This window comes from Octodon degus, unplaced genomic scaffold (assembly GCF_000260255.1).
Source record: "Octodon degus isolate 3935 unplaced genomic scaffold, OctDeg1.0 scaffold00006, whole genome shotgun sequence".
Lineage (NCBI taxonomy): Eukaryota > Metazoa > Chordata > Mammalia > Rodentia > Octodontidae > Octodon > Octodon degus.
Window position 1 is genome coordinate 11,859,813 of NW_004524582.1, and position 18,251 is coordinate 11,878,063.

The 18,251-nt window shown below is 47.0% G+C and overlaps 1 protein-coding gene across 1 annotated transcript in view; it reads left to right on the forward strand.

The window, feature by feature from the left end:
• The window catches only part of Sel1l3 (SEL1L family member 3), a 106,404-nt gene that overhangs the window by 75,548 nt on the left and 12,605 nt on the right, over positions 1–18,251 (forward strand). Inside the window, exons 15-20 of the mRNA XM_012516619.2 lie at positions 1,677–1,853; positions 3,799–3,926; positions 6,886–6,969; positions 15,448–15,538; positions 15,669–15,753; positions 16,834–16,943. Coding sequence (XP_012372073.1) covers positions 1,677–1,853; positions 3,799–3,926; positions 6,886–6,969; positions 15,448–15,538; positions 15,669–15,753; positions 16,834–16,943 — 675 coding nt within the window. The remainder of the gene's footprint in view (positions 1–1,676; positions 1,854–3,798; positions 3,927–6,885; positions 6,970–15,447; positions 15,539–15,668; positions 15,754–16,833; positions 16,944–18,251) is intronic.

Here is an 18,251-nt window from a genome sequence, read left to right on the forward strand (position 1 = left end):
TTCTTCTTCTTCTTTTTGTATTTTTAGGGAAGGGTATACCTGTACTTAGCACACCTTAATTCTTTTTTTTTTTTGCCCTATTCCTTCCCTCCCCCTTTTTTGTATTTTAAGACAGGGTCTCATTATGTTGCCTGGGCAGGACTCGAGCTTCCCATCCTCCTGCCTCAGCCTCCCAGAGAGCTGAGCTCTTAGGAGAACCACAGGTCTGGGCTGCATTTGGAACTCTTTAGCCCCTTACCATGAACCGTGGTCTGAGGGCTTCATTTCCAGGAGTGGTGTGCAGGGCTACACAAGTGCTGGGAAGTACAGCTTTTGGCCTGGAGTAGGCTTGTCTCCTTCAGGAGTTTGTGATTCTCACTCTCGTTCGCCCTCGTTCGCCCATCAAGGGCTTACTGAGCCCCTGCATTTTTCATGCTGTGCCAAAGGCCATGCATAGCTTGATTTTCAGAATTAGTCAGAAGTCACACTCAGGCAGAACTGTCGAGCAGCCGGGTCCAGAACAGGGCCTAAGAACTCGGGTTCCTGACCTGAGTTTCAATGCAGTTCCTAAAGGAGCCCCTTGAGAAGAGTTGTTGGCTGATGACAGATGCCTCTGAATAAGGCTGTGGCCTCTTGGTGTGGGCATGCAGGGGCCGTGTGGATGTGCCCTGGGGGCTTATCCTGACTCCAACAGCCCCTCACGGCTTCAACATACTTTCTGCTGTTCCTCCTTGCTGCAGATCCAAGAAAGACACTCTCGTGCTCGGACCCACGGTGCTCATTACCACAGTGCTCTCAATTGGGACATCCTGCGGGATGTCTCAATTTGGACCGTGAGAGGGGCAGAATCGGAGTCTCTTTCGTTGATGTTCAGAGCACAGCTTTCTATTCAGTTAGCACGTGTTTATTGAGGGCCCACACTGGCCCACATCCAGCCCTTGGGGAACACTCCTGCCCTTGGGCTCTGCTGGTTTCTTCTCCAGGTCTTCCTGGCACCCAGATTATAAGGTCAAGCCTAGAAGGGGCAGGAAAGAGGAAGGGGAGCCCATCTCCCCAGGTGCACATGGGTGACTGGCGAGGCTTGGACCCAGAGCAGGCCAGGGGGCCTGATAGTTACAAGTGGGCAAGCAGGGGGCTCAAGGCTGTAGTCTGCTGTCAGGGCCTCCTCTGGTGCCTGCAGACCTGAGCCCCCTCTCCCTTGAGCACTCTCCCCCTGACTCAAACTGCACCAGAACTGGGGGTGCTGAATAGTGCTTGGCGCGTGGGTTGTCACAGTTGCTCCTCTGTGTTGAAGGCTGAGGAATGAACAGATGGGCAGGTGGGTCACCTAGAATCATCCCAGCCAGGGCAGGTTTGGGGCCTCCTGCTGCAGATGATGTCCATGCGTTTCAAGGGCACTGTTGCTCCTCCAGGGTGCTAGGAAGCTGTTACAGGCCCGGGCTTTGCAGGAGAACTGGGTATGGAGCCATGATGTGGGCTGGCTTCGCTATGGAGCCGGAAGGGAGAAATCCCAGCAGCAGCCAGGCAAGATCCACCCGGGAGCTTCTCGGGCAGGCTCTGTCTTCTGGCACTTCACTGTTCTTTAGTGCCATCTGCCCCAGGAAATAGAAAGGGAAGATTTTGCTTAGATCCAGGCAGAGTGCTTCCAGATCTCTTTAGATGACATACTAATTTCTTTCTCTCTTTCTGAAATCCAGGGATTGCATCAGGCAGTCAATGGCCTAGGATGGTATTACCACAAATTCAAGAAAAATTATGCCAAAGCAGCCAAGTACTGGTTAAAAGCAGAAGAAATGGGGAATCCAGATGCCTCGTACAATCTCGGAGTCCTGCATTTGGATGGCATTTTCCCAGGAGCTCCTGGAAGGAATCTAGTGAGTAGATTGGGACCAGCTCAGCAGCAGGCCAATGCCTGCTCACCAAGGGTTTGTGCAAGGGGCTGAGCCCCAGGAGTGAGGACCTCAGAAGATGGGGAGCCAAGCGCAGGCAGGGTTGCCTGCAGGGAGATGGCAGGGAGAGCCCCAAGGTGGGCCGAGTGCTTCCTCGGTGGCTACTGCTTTACTACACAGGACTGTGCACCCTGTCCTCTGAAATAAGCATCTGCTAGGGCTGTGTCCCTACCAGCAGGTGACTGAGGCTCTGGGGGGTTAGGTGACTTTGAGTCCCACACCAGGTGGGGTCAGGGCCTGGGCCCCAGTGTGAAATGGAAGCCTTTCCCTTAACAGTGACACTGATGATGGCAATAAAACACCAAGTGCTGTCACCTTCACAGCGTTCATTGAGTTCCCTCCTGTGCCAGGTGCACTCCTGGTCACTGGGGATGTTTCTGTGGGGGAGAAAGACAGAAAGCAAATACCTCCTCGCAGGGCAGGTGGGGACGAGTGTTGCAGAAATGGAGCAGGACATGAAGAGGGCCAGAGATTGCGGGGACCAGAGCAGGGGACACTGTGCAGACATAGCCAGGACAAAGAGCCCAGGATGGAAATGGCCACAGTGCCCCAGAGTGGGGCAGGGAGACCAGGCTAGCAGGAGAGGTGGGGAGAAATGAGAGACGTGGCAGCGGGGTCACCACCCAGGTCTGCATGAGACTCAGAGTTTGCACAGGGAGATGGGGAGCCACCCTCGACCGTCTGGAATGGGGCAGCGGCAGGCAGTGTTTGAAATAGTGCTTCCTGTGTCCCAGGGACACTAACTGAAGGGAGATGCGGTGAACACTGAGAATTCAAGTGAGAGAGCTCCATGGCTATTATGGGGCAGTAGCAGGGTGGGGCTGGGGTGCAACTGGACTCCACAGACCCTCCGAGGGTAACAGTGAGTCGGGGAGGACTCCATTGTGTTCAGCTCTCGGGAGGTGGAGGAACCGAGGTGGCATTCACTGGGATGAACAAGAGTGTAGCGGTGGCAGCACCGGTGGGGTAGGAGGGCGGATGAAAATGATTCTGTGTGAGGCTAGGGCTGACCTTGGAGAGCGTGGCATCTCACTTGATCCTCACCCACCCTGTCCCATGGGGGACAATCAGAGGCCACGTTTTGCAGCTGCAGAAAATGAGGTTTGGAGAGCTTAACATGCCCAAGCCTCTGCAACTTGTCAGGACCAGAGCTGGGAGTGGAACCCAAGCCTAGCTGCCTGCAGAGTCCTTGCTTTTGGAAATAATAGTTAACTGGCCCTGAAAAATAATGGAAGCTGGTGGATATATATATATATATATATATATATATATATATATATATATATATATATATATATATATATATAGCCACCTACGTGTTTGTTTTCATTTCTCCCTCCGCCTCTCTCTGATTACACACAGCGCCAGTGTTTTTATGCATTGCAAATGTCTGGTAACCCTCCCACGCATCTGCAAGCGTGGATGTTTTATTGTCGTATTCCAATTCTCACCTTCCTACTGGAAATGCTGTTTTGTGCATGGGTTGGCAGGAAGGTATTAAGCAAGGTTAGGAAAGCAAACGCTTGGATTTGCACCCAGTGTGACTTCCGGCACAGTCTTTCTGCTCAGCATGCAGGGGCTGGGTGAGGATCAAAGAGACGGCAGCGGCGCTCACGCTTACAGGTTGTTTTGTTTATCGGGCAAACTTAATCGCAGAAGAGCTTTTAGCAGGTTCATAGCTCCAGAGGCCGGCTTCTGGGATGAGCTGTCTTTCTGGAACTATTCCTTGACCTGGTTTCCTTACAGGTATCAGAAGTTCTAAGCCTGCGATAACACCAGGCTTAAAGGACTTCTTCGAGGCTGTGCGACACCCCGCAGCCAGGGGCGGGGGCGCGCGAACCCGAGTGACGCCGTTCATCTTTCTCTGCAGACGTTAGCTGGCGAATATTTCCACAAGGCAGCACAAGGGGGACATATCGAAGGGACCTTGTGGTGCTCCCTCTACTACATCACGGGCAACCTGGAGACGTTCCCTAGGGATCCCGAGAAGGCTGTGGTGTAAGCATCTGACTGGTATCACCCGTGACAGAAAAGCCATGTCCTCTGTTCACTCTGCTTGAGAAACTGGACCTCTTTCCTTTCCTTACGCTTCGTCTTTGGCATTTTTAAAATCAAGTTTTGACTTCTGTCATTATTATATGCATTTAGGTCAAGAAGCTAAACACCTGCTGAGCTGACCCCCGGGAAAGATAAAAGCGTAGCTCTCCTCTCACTGTCCCTCCGCTCGCCCACACATGCGCAGGTCCTTCCCAAGGAGTATTTCATTTCTATTAGATTAGTGTCAGCTTTTCCAGGAAGTGATAATTATGTTTATTGTTTATTTGCTTAGATCCCTCTGTACTTACCACTGTCTATATCCTGTTATCTCCATTTTTTTCTCTAGATTTTGAAATCCTCTCTTCCTATGCCCACACCCACGAAGGAGTCTAGTAATCTTCATGGGGACACCTCTCCTCGGGTCTTGTGTTGTTGCCATCATAGGGGCCCCTTCCCACCCCACCTCTTTCTCTGTCTGGCTTTTGGGGGTTCTCTTTACTGGACTCCTTTCTCCTCACATGCACCTCCTTCTTGGTAGAACGCATCCTACGGTAGTTTTCTGAAGAATGGTGAACAGGGGCATATTCTGAGTTCGTGCTCATCCGGAAATGACTCACAAGTGAAATGTGTCCCACTGCCTGTTTTGTGTGACCCCAGGAGCTAAGAGTGCTTTGCACATTTTTAAAGAGTTTGTAAAACAAAGAAGAATATTTAACAGACACCAGTGCTTAAAATATGTAGTATCTAGCTCAGCAGTCTAAGCACCTGCCTGGCAAGTGCAAGGACCTGAGTTCAATCCCTGGTACCTTAACATGCCATGCCGCCAGCCCCACACTGAGCCAGCCACCAAGAAACAGGCATGGTGGCGCACACCTGTGATCCCAGCACTGGGGAGGCTGAGACAGGAGGATCGCTACAAATCCAAGCTGCATAGCGAGACTGCGTACCAAATACATAAATAAAAGATTAAAAAACATCTAGAATCTTGCCCTTTACAGATTTAAAAAAAAAAAAAATCTCTGAGCCATGCTTAGGCCAATTAACACCTCCAAAAGTGGGTTTCCCACAAGACATCTAAGATTAAGCTTATCTTGATCCAAACTCAGTGCTAAAACAACTTAGATTGACTTGAAGCCTTTTTATCATTGGTATGTAGGCTATTTGATGTGAGTATCCATGTTTCAGGAATTTTCTTCTTGTCCTTCCACCACTGATTTTCAGCCTAATTTTACTGTGATCTGAGAACAGATTCTTAATGACGCCAGTCTTTTGAAATCTACTGAGGCCTGAGGCATGTTTGGGGACTAGTACGTATTCAGTTTGGGTTCGTGCTCTCTGGGCTCCTGAAAATTGTGTTCTCTAAATTTATTGGGTGCAATGTCTATGTGGGTGTGTGAGTTACCTCAAGTTTGTCAATTATGTCGTTTATATTTTCTTTATCATTTCTAATTTTTTAGTTCTGCTTGTTATACTAGTTATTGGGAAAAACTACTAAGCATTTGCGTTAAAATCTATGTGTATAGACTTATCTATCCCTTCCTTTAGCTTGTCAATTTTGCATTATATATTTTGACTTTGTGCTCTTGGGTCATGTACAATTAATATTGTTTTGCTTCTCATTGACCCTTCTATCATTTTGCAGCCTTCGGTTATATGTGTTTGCGGTCCTTGCCTTACTCTGTTGTTTCTTGGTTTTCATGTAGCTCATATCATGTCTTATTATTGGAGTTTTTGTGTCTTTTGCATTCTTTTATTCTTAATATTTCTTTGTCTTTTAAATTTTAATGCGTATCTTTTGAAAAAAGCATATAATTGGGGGTTTTTTGGTTTGGTTTGTTTTGGTTTTTTTAAATTGAGAAGAATTTTTTTTTTTTTTTTTTTTTTTTTTTTTGGCTGGCTCAGCCTGCCTTAAGGGTAGGACTGGGAAGGCAGGTGGAGGTAGGGTTTGAACCGTGGTATCCTGAGCCTATTTGCATGAATAGGCGCTTAAAAAACTGAGCTAACCAGCAGGCCCCCATAATTGGAATTTTGATCATTATTTATGGTCTATAATTTTAGTTTTTACTTGGTGGATTTGGTCCATTTACAGTTAACGTAACTATGAATATGTTTGGTTTTAAAATTTGCCACTTTACTATTCTTTCTTTTTTTTTAAATGTATTTGTTACAGGGTCTCACTATGCAGATCTGTCTTGTAGTAATCATCCTGTTTTCAGCTCCCCAGTGCTGGGATTACAGACATGTGACACCACGCCCAGTCTCAGGGGCTGGCTCAGCACGCCTGGGGACAGAACTGGCACAGCATGCGGTGGGGATCAAACCCAGTCCCTGCACTTGCCCGAGCAGTCATTTAGTCCTCTCAGCTATCTTGGCAGCCCTAATCATTTTACTGTTCCTAACCTATTTGTCTCATCTGGATTATTCTGTGCCTTTTTTTCCCTCTTGATCTTTCTTTGTACTAATCAAATATTTATTAGCTTGTTATATATTTTTATACTATTCTTTTAGTGGCCTAAGTCTAAAGATTATAATGGAGTAGTTCATCATTAAATCACCCCTCTAGGACACATTAGGGGACAGAAACAAAGTGGAGAAGTCTTATAATAAGTCCGTGAACATTTTAGTGGTGAAACAAAACTTGGTAGAGGCTGGTTTTTCGCTTGTCAGTAGATATATCCATTATGCATGCCTTTGTTTCCATAAAAGAACAACTACTAAGCATTTGTAGGAAAGGCACTGAATGAAAAGCTCTGAAAAAATATTTTCTTTACCTTCTTAACATTCAGTTCTGATTTGTTACTTTATAAAAATTCTAACAAGCAAAATATTTCCTGAGTGGAATTTATTGAGATCATTGGAAGAAAAAAGTGATTATTCGGTTTGCCAGTTTGCGTATTTTTCTCTCCCTCTTCCTTTTCAGATGGGCAAAGCACGTAGCCGAGAAAAATGGCTACTTGGGCCACGTCATCCGCCAGGCCCTCAACGCCTACTTGGAGGGCTTCTGGTAAGTGTGGGGCCAGAGCTGCAGGGGCCTTTCTCCACCCTTGCCTCCCAACCTGTCGTGTAGACTTAGAGACGGCTCCTAAAACTCAAGTGAAAAGGCAATTTGCAGGGAAATCGTAGCTTCCCAGTAATGATATTCAGCATTTCACAGGCTGATTGGCTGTTGACTGGAAAACATGGCATTTCATGTTTAATTAGACACAAAAATTAGTTCTTGAGGGGGAGGGTCCACACTCATCAAGCTGAGAGACACACAGACACCTTGACTGCATTTTCTCTTGAGATTTTCCTCTAGGTTTTAGAGTCTGGGGGCAGCATAGAGGGGCTACAGTGAGACCCTCTGCCTCTCTTGCCAGGTCACTGCGGGGCCAGGCCCTCCAGCCCCACCTGGCTCAGGTGAAAAAGAGGAATCCCCGTGCCTAAGGCCCAAGCCTGCCCTTTCAGACAGCTCACTGCCTCTGCCAAGACCAGGAGCTGGCACCATGCCAGCCACTTACCCGTGTACATTGTCACAACCCAACAGTCGCCTCCCTCGCTGACTTTGTTATGGAGCTGCTGTTTTTCCCTGTTCTGGAGGGGACAAGATGTTGCGCAGAAGACTTAAAAGCCCTTTCTGCTATTACCAGGTGATCTTCTAAGTGAGGCCTCTCCCAACACCACCTGATTTCTTTTTCTATTTGTTCTTCTTCTGTCAGTTCTAGCACTCCAATTTCACTTTCCCTTGGGCCACATTTTCTTGGCCGGTTTATCGCCTAAATGATCTGGGTGTTTCAGTAATAACTAAAAAGGATATGCAAATCTGCAGAGTCCCCTCGGTCCAGTGGCTCAAAGACATTAACCCAGATTGAGCATCGATCACGCTCCCGTCTGAACCTTAATTAAAAATTGAAATTAAAATAGAAGTCTGGGAGAACCCATTTTCTCTTTTGGCCCTTTCTGCACACGCAACCAACAGGTAACACTTAGTGAGCAAGAACCTCAACTTAAAACCTCTGGGAGAACCAGGCCCAACAAAGAGGCACCAAATGTAATTATCAGCCTGCGGAAGTTCCTTCTCTATGGCCCCACCGCACAATCAGAAAGAAATTTCTTTCAATGAAACTATGATTTCCCAACTGTAAATACATCTTACCATTTGGGAGGTGTTCTATGGGGGCTTTCAGGTAACATCAATACATAAAACTCTCAAATTTGACTTTAACTCATTCTCCTCCAATCTCCCATTTTCTCTTCCCCACAAGCTTCTTAGAGTGAAATAAGGGTTCCGATATCCAGTGTGGATATGCAGTCTTCCCAAAAGGGGAGCACGAAAAGGTGTACGTGCATGCATGCACACAGAGAGAGAAAGAGAGAGAGAGATGACTTTTTTCCTATAAACAGAACTTGTGTGAATAGCTTAGCTTTGCCTACTTTTCAATTTAATATCACAAAACACCTCAGATAGCATGTTAAAAAAAATTTACCATAAGAGCTAGCCAGATAGCTCAGAGGACTAAAGTGCCTGTTTAGGAAGGCGCAAGGACCAGGGTTCTATCCCCTGAGTGTGATACTGGCCCCACCCCCAGGGTGTGCTGAGACAGCAACTGAGACTGGGCATGGTGGCGCAGGCCTGTAATCCCAGCGCTCGGGAGGCTATAAACAGGCGAATCCCTACAAGTCTGATCTATGTAGTGAGACCCTGTAGACCTTGTACTAAAATATATATTTTTAAAAAATTTACCATGAAGGGTCAGGTGAATTACAATTTCTGTGGCTGTTTTCTTTCTTGGAACCCTTAGCCACAGTGCAGGTTGTTTTCATTCCGGCTTGGCAGTGGGGAGGAGAGATTTAGTGCACTTTGCCTTGTGTGTGTTTTTTACTTCTTCAGATTTTGCTGTACATGCTGAAATGCAGGTGGCCTTCCATAAGTCGTAGGGACTGTCACAAGTCAGGCTCAGGGACCTTTGCTGCCCTGTCTCCTACTTGTGCGTTTTCTCATTGGCCCAGAGTCTGGACTCTGAGCCTTTGCACTTGGGACTGCCTCCACCCAGAATCCTGACTCTGCACTCCTTGGTGTCCTTCTGTGGATCATGACAGCTCTTGTCAGTTGTCCAATGACCCAGGCATGGTGGCTCACTCCTATAATCTCAGCACTTGAGAGGCTGAGGCAGGAAGCTCATTGTGAGCTCAAGACCAGCATAGGCTACAAAGTAAGTTCAAGGCCAGTCTGAACTACATAGTGACACCCTGTCTCAAAAAGGCAAATAAAGTAAAAATAAAGCATGTAGAACAATCTCAACCATAAGTAGCATGTGAAGGATACTAGGGAGTCAGAGGAGGACAAGCTGCCGCATAGCTTGGAGCTTGGGAGAGCCTCGGATAGTGTGGGTAGTGGGAAAAACGGCCTTGAAGAGTAGATGGAATTTTGATGTAGCCATGCTGGGAACAGTATGGCAAAGGGAATTGCAGGAGCAAAAGCAAAGACTGAAGCTTCTAGAGAAGTCTAGAAAACATTAAAACATTCAGTTTGCCATGAAGGTAAGACGTGAGAGTGAAGCCAGCTATTTTATTGAATTTTGAATGGCAGGTTCCACTTTATACTTGATGTCTCAGTTACTCTTCTCTCATTGCTGGGACAAATACCTAACACCCAAAATGAAGGAAGGAAAGGTTCATTTAGCTCACAGTTACTGAAGGTTTCAGTCCATACTCAACTGGCTCCAAGGCAGGGCGAGTGGCACATGGCACAGAGCAACCGTTCATGGTGGCGGCAGAGAGCAGAGAGCAAAATGGAGGCGTAGCAGCAACAACAACGGCTGCAGAGAGCAAGTCTGTCTCCTGTAAATTGCGTTCAGGCTATCTGCCCCAGGCTAGGTGTAGTACACACACCCATAATCCCAACAGTACTAAGACCCATAATCCCAGCCTTGATCATGAATTAATCTCAAACTCTAGAAGTCCTTGCCTCATGACTGCATGAGGCTTTGAGGGAACAACTAGACACAAACCATAACACTTGATTTGGAAAGCAGCAGGGAATCACTGATAGTTTTGGGGAGGGTAGTGACAGGGGAGAGGTCCTTTCTAGGATGCTTAGGTGAACAGCTGGGTGAGATGGGGCAAGAGGGATAGCCTTCAGGGAATCCCGGTGAAAGGAGCCAAGCCTCTGAATGGAAGCTGTGGCATGAGCCAGTTGAACGGTCTCTCTATGAAACACTTGATATGTGTGAAGTAATGTGTGGGAGAGAGATGTAAGAGCTGAAGTGTAACCGTAAAGCGAACACCTGCTAACGTCCCCCTCTGCTCGAGAAAGTGAACTTTGCTGGTACCACTGCAGCCCCTCCCCTGGGTTACATCTTCATCCTCAGTGCCCAGATGACCCTGAACCTTTTTGTTCATCTACTGCCAACTTTCTTTATAGGTTTGCTCTATACTGATAGATTTTTATGTGGTGGATTTAGTTTGGCTTTTTCTGACCTTTACGTATTAAAATCGTACCATACATCATTCTTCAGCTACTCTGAAAATCATCATCATGTTTCCAGGACTCATATATTTTGATGCCTGCACCTGTAGGTCATTCAGATTCACTGCTGTAATGTGCTGCAATTGATTTATCAGGTCTTATGCTAATTCCTGTTAACCTATATTTGCATTGTTTGCTTTTTGTTGTTGTTATAGTTTTGGAGGGCATGTTGTCAGTTTGTCTTGTTTTTTGACACAGACCAGGCTTGGCCTCGAACTCACAGTGATCTTCCTATGTCAGCCTCCCAAGTGCTGGGGTTAGAGGCATGCGTCACCACACCCAGTTTGTATGTTTTAAGATCAACCCAACCATGAGCATTTTTGCATACTTGCTGGCACCCCTGAGAAGAGTTGCTGTAGGTTATATATTTTGCACTGGAGTCTCTGGGTGACAGGAAAGACTCCTGGTCAGCTTTGTAACACAATGCTAGTTGTCTTCCAAAATGATTTTACCCATTGCCCCTCTGCCCACCACCTGTAAGTTAGTCCTTCCCCACATCCTTGCCACTCTTGATATTGATGGTTAAAGATAAACCTCCGTCTGGTTCAAGACCTCCATTTCAGCAAGAAACGACAACACAGTACCCATGACAATGGGGAGATCTCTGTCTAGGTATAATTGAGGTCCAGTGCTTCCGCTGCTGCCTGCTCATGAAGCCTCCAAACCTTCCGCAGGGTTTAGGTGGTGATATGTGTGCTGGCTGTCTCTCGCCACACTGTGGCTTTTCTGGAAACATCTATTTCGCTCTGATAGGACTCAGTCATCCATCAATGCCCCCCACCGTCCACCCCTTTTTCATTTTTTTGTGTGTGAATTTATTCTGGATGCTATTTTCAAATTACATGTGTCAGTTTGATGAGCTTGTGGTTTTCTGTGTTGTTCTGAGATAGATGCAGGATAGTTACAGAGGAGAAGGTGATTGAGCGAGGGGCTTTTTGCTGTGTCGGCATAATGTGGCAGATAATGCTGTCACACTTCCGGCTGTCCTCGGATGCCACCCCAAGTTAGTGGGAAAGGCCACTGTCATGTTTCACTGCGCTCATCTCACAGATGTGGATTCCACCTATGAGCTGTGTGTTTCAAAGTCCTTTGTCTTAAACATACTTACCCAAAATATTTGACCCCAGAGGTGTAGCCCAGTGGATGGGAGGGAGCTTGAGGCAGGACAAGAAGTACAGAGCTCCAGGTAAGAGGGAGGTATCCTTTTTTCAACAGAGCAGTGAATCCAACTGAGACCCCAGGATTTTTTTTTTTTTTAACTTTGTTTGAGCTGCTTCAGGCACTGGCAGGAAAGAACATTCTAGAAAGAATGGAACTTCAGAGAAGTTGCTCAGAAGGACTCAAAGGTCACAATTCCCAGCAAGCAGCCAAAGAATCGATGATTGACATGTACATTGTAGAAGGGCTAGGAATGCCTGGGTCAGATCTGAAAGGAGGACTAGCAAACACAACCCTGAACTCTTGTCTGCGAATCCCTCCTCTCTGCACCCTTTTCCCCCATTCTATTTCCGACCAAGGAGACTGTTGGGAACAGAACTTGAAGCTCTGGCCATCTTCCCAACCCTTGAGGCAATCCATGGGAGGACAGGAGAATTCCGAAACCTATCTTTGGGCTGCCTGCAATTAGCAAGTGCTGAGTAAATGTTTTTTTCAGAGTGTAAGCACAGAAATATCTGTAATTAATACTCTGAGATGGTTTCTGTTGAAACACAGTTAAGTAAACACCAGGAGGCTGTGTGGGTGAGATCTGTAAGGAGGCGACCTGTTTGAAGAGTGTCAAGAAGCTAAGAAGCTGGGTGTGCGTGATTGGTCCCTTCCTAGGGCTGTCCCACAACACGTGAACTGGAAGGCAGTGACATCAGCACAGGGGGTGCCCGTGATTGATCTGTGGAAGACTGAGGTGGATTTCTGTCCAGTGCTCCTACTATCAGTGTTTTTAGACATCTCATTTTGATGGATTTTGGTTCTTACTTGATGGAAATGCTGGGGAGTTCTGTAAAATTTCCTCCTATTTTATATAACAATGGAGCTGAAGGCTTCCTATAAAATGAGTTTCTCCCTTCCTTCCCCATCACTCAGGTAGCTCGAGAGGCAAGAGATTGTCTATAAAGTTGCCTCTAGCGAGTATGCTTACACTGTCCACCCCATGTCCCTCAGCTCTTGCCCCAGTCCTGGTGGCCAGCCACCTGCTTTCCTGCTGTCCACAAAACTCATTGATTTCACCTCAGGAACGTGAGCCACGTTCAGGTGGGCATGGCAGAGGACATTGGCCCTGTACCTGGTTGTGGTGGGTGGCGGGTCTGCCCCGTTTCCTTCCCTCACACGTCTCTCCTGGAACGCGAGGCACTGGTGGAGTTTAGATGACTCTGAAGAATCCCAAGGATTCCTCTAATCCCAAGGAACATTGGTGTCTTCATTCTAGGAATTCAGTGTGACAGGTTCGTGATAGGGATGTTTCAGCGTTTGGGAACCTCTAGAGGGCAGAGCTCAGCGGAGCTGTTGAGAACTGTGTTTCTGCACTGCGAGTTGGAGAAGGTCCTAGAATTGTATCTATTCAGGTTGCTCTTGAGCAAGTGACAGGTGCTGTTTTACCTAACACTTGTAGATATATCTACTCAATGCATTTAATTTGACTAGAAGGATTTAATTTAGGATTTAATTTAATCAGACTTCAGGAGCAGACCCTTGCTGCTGGCAGTCGCAGCCTGCTTTCCAGGCCTGCCCCTGGTGTCCCTGCTGAACTGGGTGTACTCAGAGGACTACGGAACCCAAATAGGATTTTTGCAGGCTGAGTAAGAAAGGCCCCAGGCCTCTGGGGTGGTGTCTGCAGCTGCGGGCTGATTATCTGACCGCTGGTGCAGAGGAGACCTCCAAGCTGACCTTGTCTCTCTTTAGCATGAGTCACGGCTAATTGGTCAGCTGCCCCAGGAACTCAGAGGCTGGGACTCGGCTCTCTCTGTGGTAATGCGGCCCATGACCTGTGGAAGGTCTGGCTGCCCTAATTTGGTTCCCCCGGCTGCCTCCCTGTCTCAAAGAGATGATCAGGCTGAAGCTACTGGTAGCAGTTTAGAAAGATGACCTCAGAACATGTTCACCTTCTTTTCCTAAGCCCCAACCGCCCCATCTTCCTCGGAACTGGTTCCTACATGAAGCTGAAATTAAAAAGTTCCATTAATGTCAACTACAAGAAATGAAAAATAAGCTTGAGAAACAACTAATTATGCTTAAAATAAATTTTTACCCATAAACTGGTTAACACATAGAAAATTGAACAAATTAGATAAGTAAAAAGAAGAAAACAGAACCGACTTGCCTCCTTGCCACACACGGACAAGTGTTGTTCACGTTGGGTAGATCATTTTTAGAGGGTTTTTTTCTCTGCCATGTATGTATTTGTTTATATGCCCTGCTCAATTTTATTTTTGTTTTTGCCAAACTGGGGCACAGTGTTTTATAGTCTGCTTTATTTCTTTTTCTTTTTTTTCCCCCCTGCACTGAATGGAAAATTTTGCATAACAAACTTTTGGAGGTTTTTTTTTTTTTTTTTTTTTTTTTTTTTTGGTTGTTATTTGTTTGTTTTACCAGGAATCAAATGCAGGACCACGTGCTTACCAGGCAGGCTGTGCACTGCCTAGCTGCACCCCAGCCCCTTTTGGTGGTTTTGAGCAGTTTTCCATAGCATCATTTCAGTGGCTGCGTCTAAAGTGGCTGCACTGAGGGCCAACTGAATTTGTCACTGATTTTCATATGTTTACGTTGTTTCCAGCCTCTTTGTTGCAGTTTGTATGAACGGCTCTGCTGTGAACTCCTTTGACAACAGAATAGCTTTGCGCATCTCCTGGATTGTTCCTTTAGAATCTCCCTCATAGGGAAGGACTGTAGGACTGGGTGTGGTGTGCACCTAAAACTCCCCTCGTTGGTGGGAAAGCCTTGTCTCTTGGAACCCTGGGTTAGCTGGCCTCCCCCAGCAGTGGGTGTAGGAGTGTCCCCAAACCTTTACCTAGCCCCCTGTAAACTGCCTCTCCTGTCAGACCTTTAGATGATCTTATTCAGAACCCTAAATCCTAGAGTGTGTGAGCCTGGCATTGATTCATGGTGCAGTACTAGGGTCAAGGGCATAGAGGGTACCCCCCATAGCATGGATAAGATACAAAGGATAGAAAGGCCTGTGCTCATCCCTTGCTTGCCTTTCACAAAACAGAACTGTTAAACCAGGGTTTTTCTTAATACCACTTGTCTCAGTTGCTTTTTCTCATTGCTCAGCCAAAATGCCCAATATCCAAAAGTTAATTGAGGGAAGGTTTATGTAGCTCACAGATTGTAGAGATTTCAGTCCATCCTCAGCTGGCTCCACGGGCAGGGTGGTGTGGCAGGGGGACATCGCAGAGAAGGAACAGCTCATCGTAGGCAGAAGACAGAAAAAGAAGGCAAGCAAGGGGTGCCCACAGGCCTTTGTGTCCCTTATATCTTATCTAGGCTATGGAGGAGGGCACCCTCTATGCCCTTGACCCAGCAAGCACTGCACCATGAATCAACCCCAAGCGTCACACACCCTAGATCCAGCCACCTCTGCAAAGGCCCCACTTATGACTGCGTGAGGCTTTGGTGGGATACCTAGACCCAAACCCTAACAGCACTTGTCACTCTAAGTGAAGAACGAAGGATTCAAAACTCAGAATCTTCTAGGCAAGTCCCAGCCACCTCTCTTGGTGCACCCTTCCACCAGTAGAGGTAGCTGTTGTATCAGCCAGTTCCTAGCCTTATCTGCGAGTTCAGGCTTTAAGATAGAAAATAAATCAGTGCATGCAGTATTTTTAACAGCGGTATTTATTTAAAAAAAAAAAAAAAAAAAACTCATGATTTTGTGGTTTTAAAAAACTACTTATTTTGTGCCCTCTTCTGTTTGAATATAAAGCTCTCTGAACATTAGTAAGAGCCACTATATAAAATTTATTATTAATCATCTATTTTTAGGCACGAAGCCTTGCTGTATTATGTTTTAGCAGCAGAAACTGGAATTGAAGTGTCACAGACAAATTTAGCACACATCTGTGAGGAGAGGCCGGTAAGTAAATGTATTCTTCTCCAAGTAGAAGCTCTAAGGTTAAGGATAATGAATTGAGTTTTACAGAGACAAAATTAGTCACTCGGCCAAAATATTCATGAGTTAACTTTTTCTCCTCTTTACCTCTTAGGACCTGGCTGGGAGATACTTGGGTGTTAATTGCGTTTGGAGATACTATAATTTCTCTGTTTTCCAAATCGATGCGCCTTCATTTGGTATGTATAGAAAAACAAGTGCTCAATTGAAGCATTGGAGGCTTTTAATCTTTAGTAACAAGGACCATCGAACAGCTTTGGGGGAAGTGTGATATTTCTAAACTATTAGGAAAGGAAGAAGAAAATCCTGCCTGGGAAGGTCATGGCTCAAAGGCTCCCAGCATCTGTCCCTTCTCCCTGGTGGGCTGGGGGCCACGTTCCTCCCAACCACATTCCCAAAGGAAAGCCCACTTCAGGCCCCAGTACCTGGCCCTTCTGCCCTGGGATGTGCTTCTGGGTCCTCTGCAGTCCCAGTGGGCAGGGCTGGCCAGCAGAAGCCGCACCCCCCCCACCCCCAGGTTCCTCTACATCTGGTGAGCCTGAGACAGTGGGAGGCAGTGGAGAAGCCCAAGTGCTTCCCACCTCCCTGCCTGGTACCCAGTTCCTGTCAGTGGCTGTATCGCCAGAGGTCCAGCCCCCGCTTAGAGCCTCTGCCCCCCTTTGATCTCAGTCTCTACAGCACTATGAGGCTCTGGGAAAATCCCTGCCACCCTCTCTCCCTCCAGCCCTTGAGAGGGCGACGGTTCCTTCGGTGCCCACCTCCGACCACCCACTTTCCTGTTGGTCTTCTAAGTGCTCCAACACCTGCAGCCACTTTCCACGATGAAGCCCTCTTTGTCACTAACTAAGCCAGATTCTGGTTTTCTCATTAGACATTGCCTGATAGCAGTGCTCTCAAACAGATGTTTTTCCTTCCGGTAAAAACAAAGTACATACCACAGACCTTGTAGAGAGATACAAGAGTGATCCAGCACAGGCAGCAAGATTGCAGATGTGAGACAGAGGGCCAGAGACAGCCTTGGCAGAGGGGCTGGGAGTCTCACTAACCAACCGACTGCTCGGGGCAGCTACCCCGGAAACGGTGTGTCTAGAGATGAAAGTGTTGGGGCAAAGCTTGCTTCTTTTCTCTTGATGCAAGGAAATACAGATGTTCCATTTGATACTGTATTAGGAAACACTTAACCATGAGTGAATGAGCCAATGTTTCAAAACGCCGGTAAAGTAAGTCGACTTGATATGGATATTTATTGTTGTCCGCAGCATATCTGAAAATGGGAGACCTTTACTACTATGGCCACCAAAACCAGTCCCAAGACCTCGAGTTGTCCATGCAGATGTATGCACAGGCAGCCCTGGATGGGGACTCCCAGGTAAACGCTGACAAGACGCAGCTCACAGGGCTGAGGCCTGCCCTGCCTTTCCTGTGCACAGTACACGGGCTGCGGGTTTGCAGTCTTTCTTCACCCATGTGCACACGTGTGCCCTTCGCAGCAGCTCCCCGAGGACAAGAGCCGTGATGGGGACCTTGGCTGAGCACCTGCTGTGTTTGGCACACCTCTCCCACAGCAGTCCCAGGTCTGGAGACCGTGCGGTCGCCTGGTCTGAGATACGACAAGGTGATGGATTACTCCAGGCCAGGTAATCAGATGATAGGCCAGGTGGTAGAGCCTAGCCCTGGGTCTCCGGCTCCAGCCCTATGGTGTCGCTACCAAATTAACTCATAAGATGGAAACTCAGGACCCTGGAAGGGTGGCTGTGGTGTGAAGTAGTGTGCACGGAGTCAAGCCAACACTGAAGTGACAAGACTTTGTTCTTAGTGACATTTTTTGGAAACTTTGCATCTTGAAATAATTTCGGATTTATGGAAAATTTGCACAGAGTTCCTGTCCACCCTCCACTTGACTTCTGTCAGTGTTACTTCACAGAGCCACACAAAGGCATTGACAGAGTCATCCTGGGACAGTGGCATCCCCCATACTTTAGACTTTTCTTGGATTTCACCAGTTTTTCCATGAATAACATTCCTCTGTTTTAGAGCCCAGTGCAGGAGCCCACATTACTTTTTTTTTTTTAAAAAAAATGTATTTGGTACAGGGTCTCACTACATCGCTCAGACTTGTAATGATCCTCCTGTTTTTAGCCTCCCCAGCACTGGGATTACAGGTGTGTGCCACCACACCCAGACTCTGTCACAGCTCAGTGTGCCCCAGGGGCAGGGCCAGTGCAGCATGTGGTGCTGGGGATCAAACCCCAGTCCCTGTGCTTGCCTAAACAGGCACTTAGTCGGCTGAGCTATCTCGCCGGCCCTGCTACATTACATTTTGTTACCATCTTCATTTCTGGTGTTCTCCACTGTGTGACAGCAGTTTGCCCAGCTCTTACACTCATGACTGTGACATTGGTTGAGTATTTTGCAGAATATCTCTCAGTTTGGATGTATCTTCTCTGAGTTCTCCTAAATTGAATGTGGTTATGTATTTTGGGACATGAACACTAAAGATGCTATATGTCCCTGTCACACTAAGGCTATGTGATGTCCCTTGTCTTACCACTGACTAGGGGAGTTCTAGTCACCTGACTAAGAGGTTAAGGAAGATTCCACTGGATAGTAAATATTTTTCCCTGCCTGATTTAAAAATATCTTGGGGAGATAGTTTGTGACTATGCAGATATTCTGC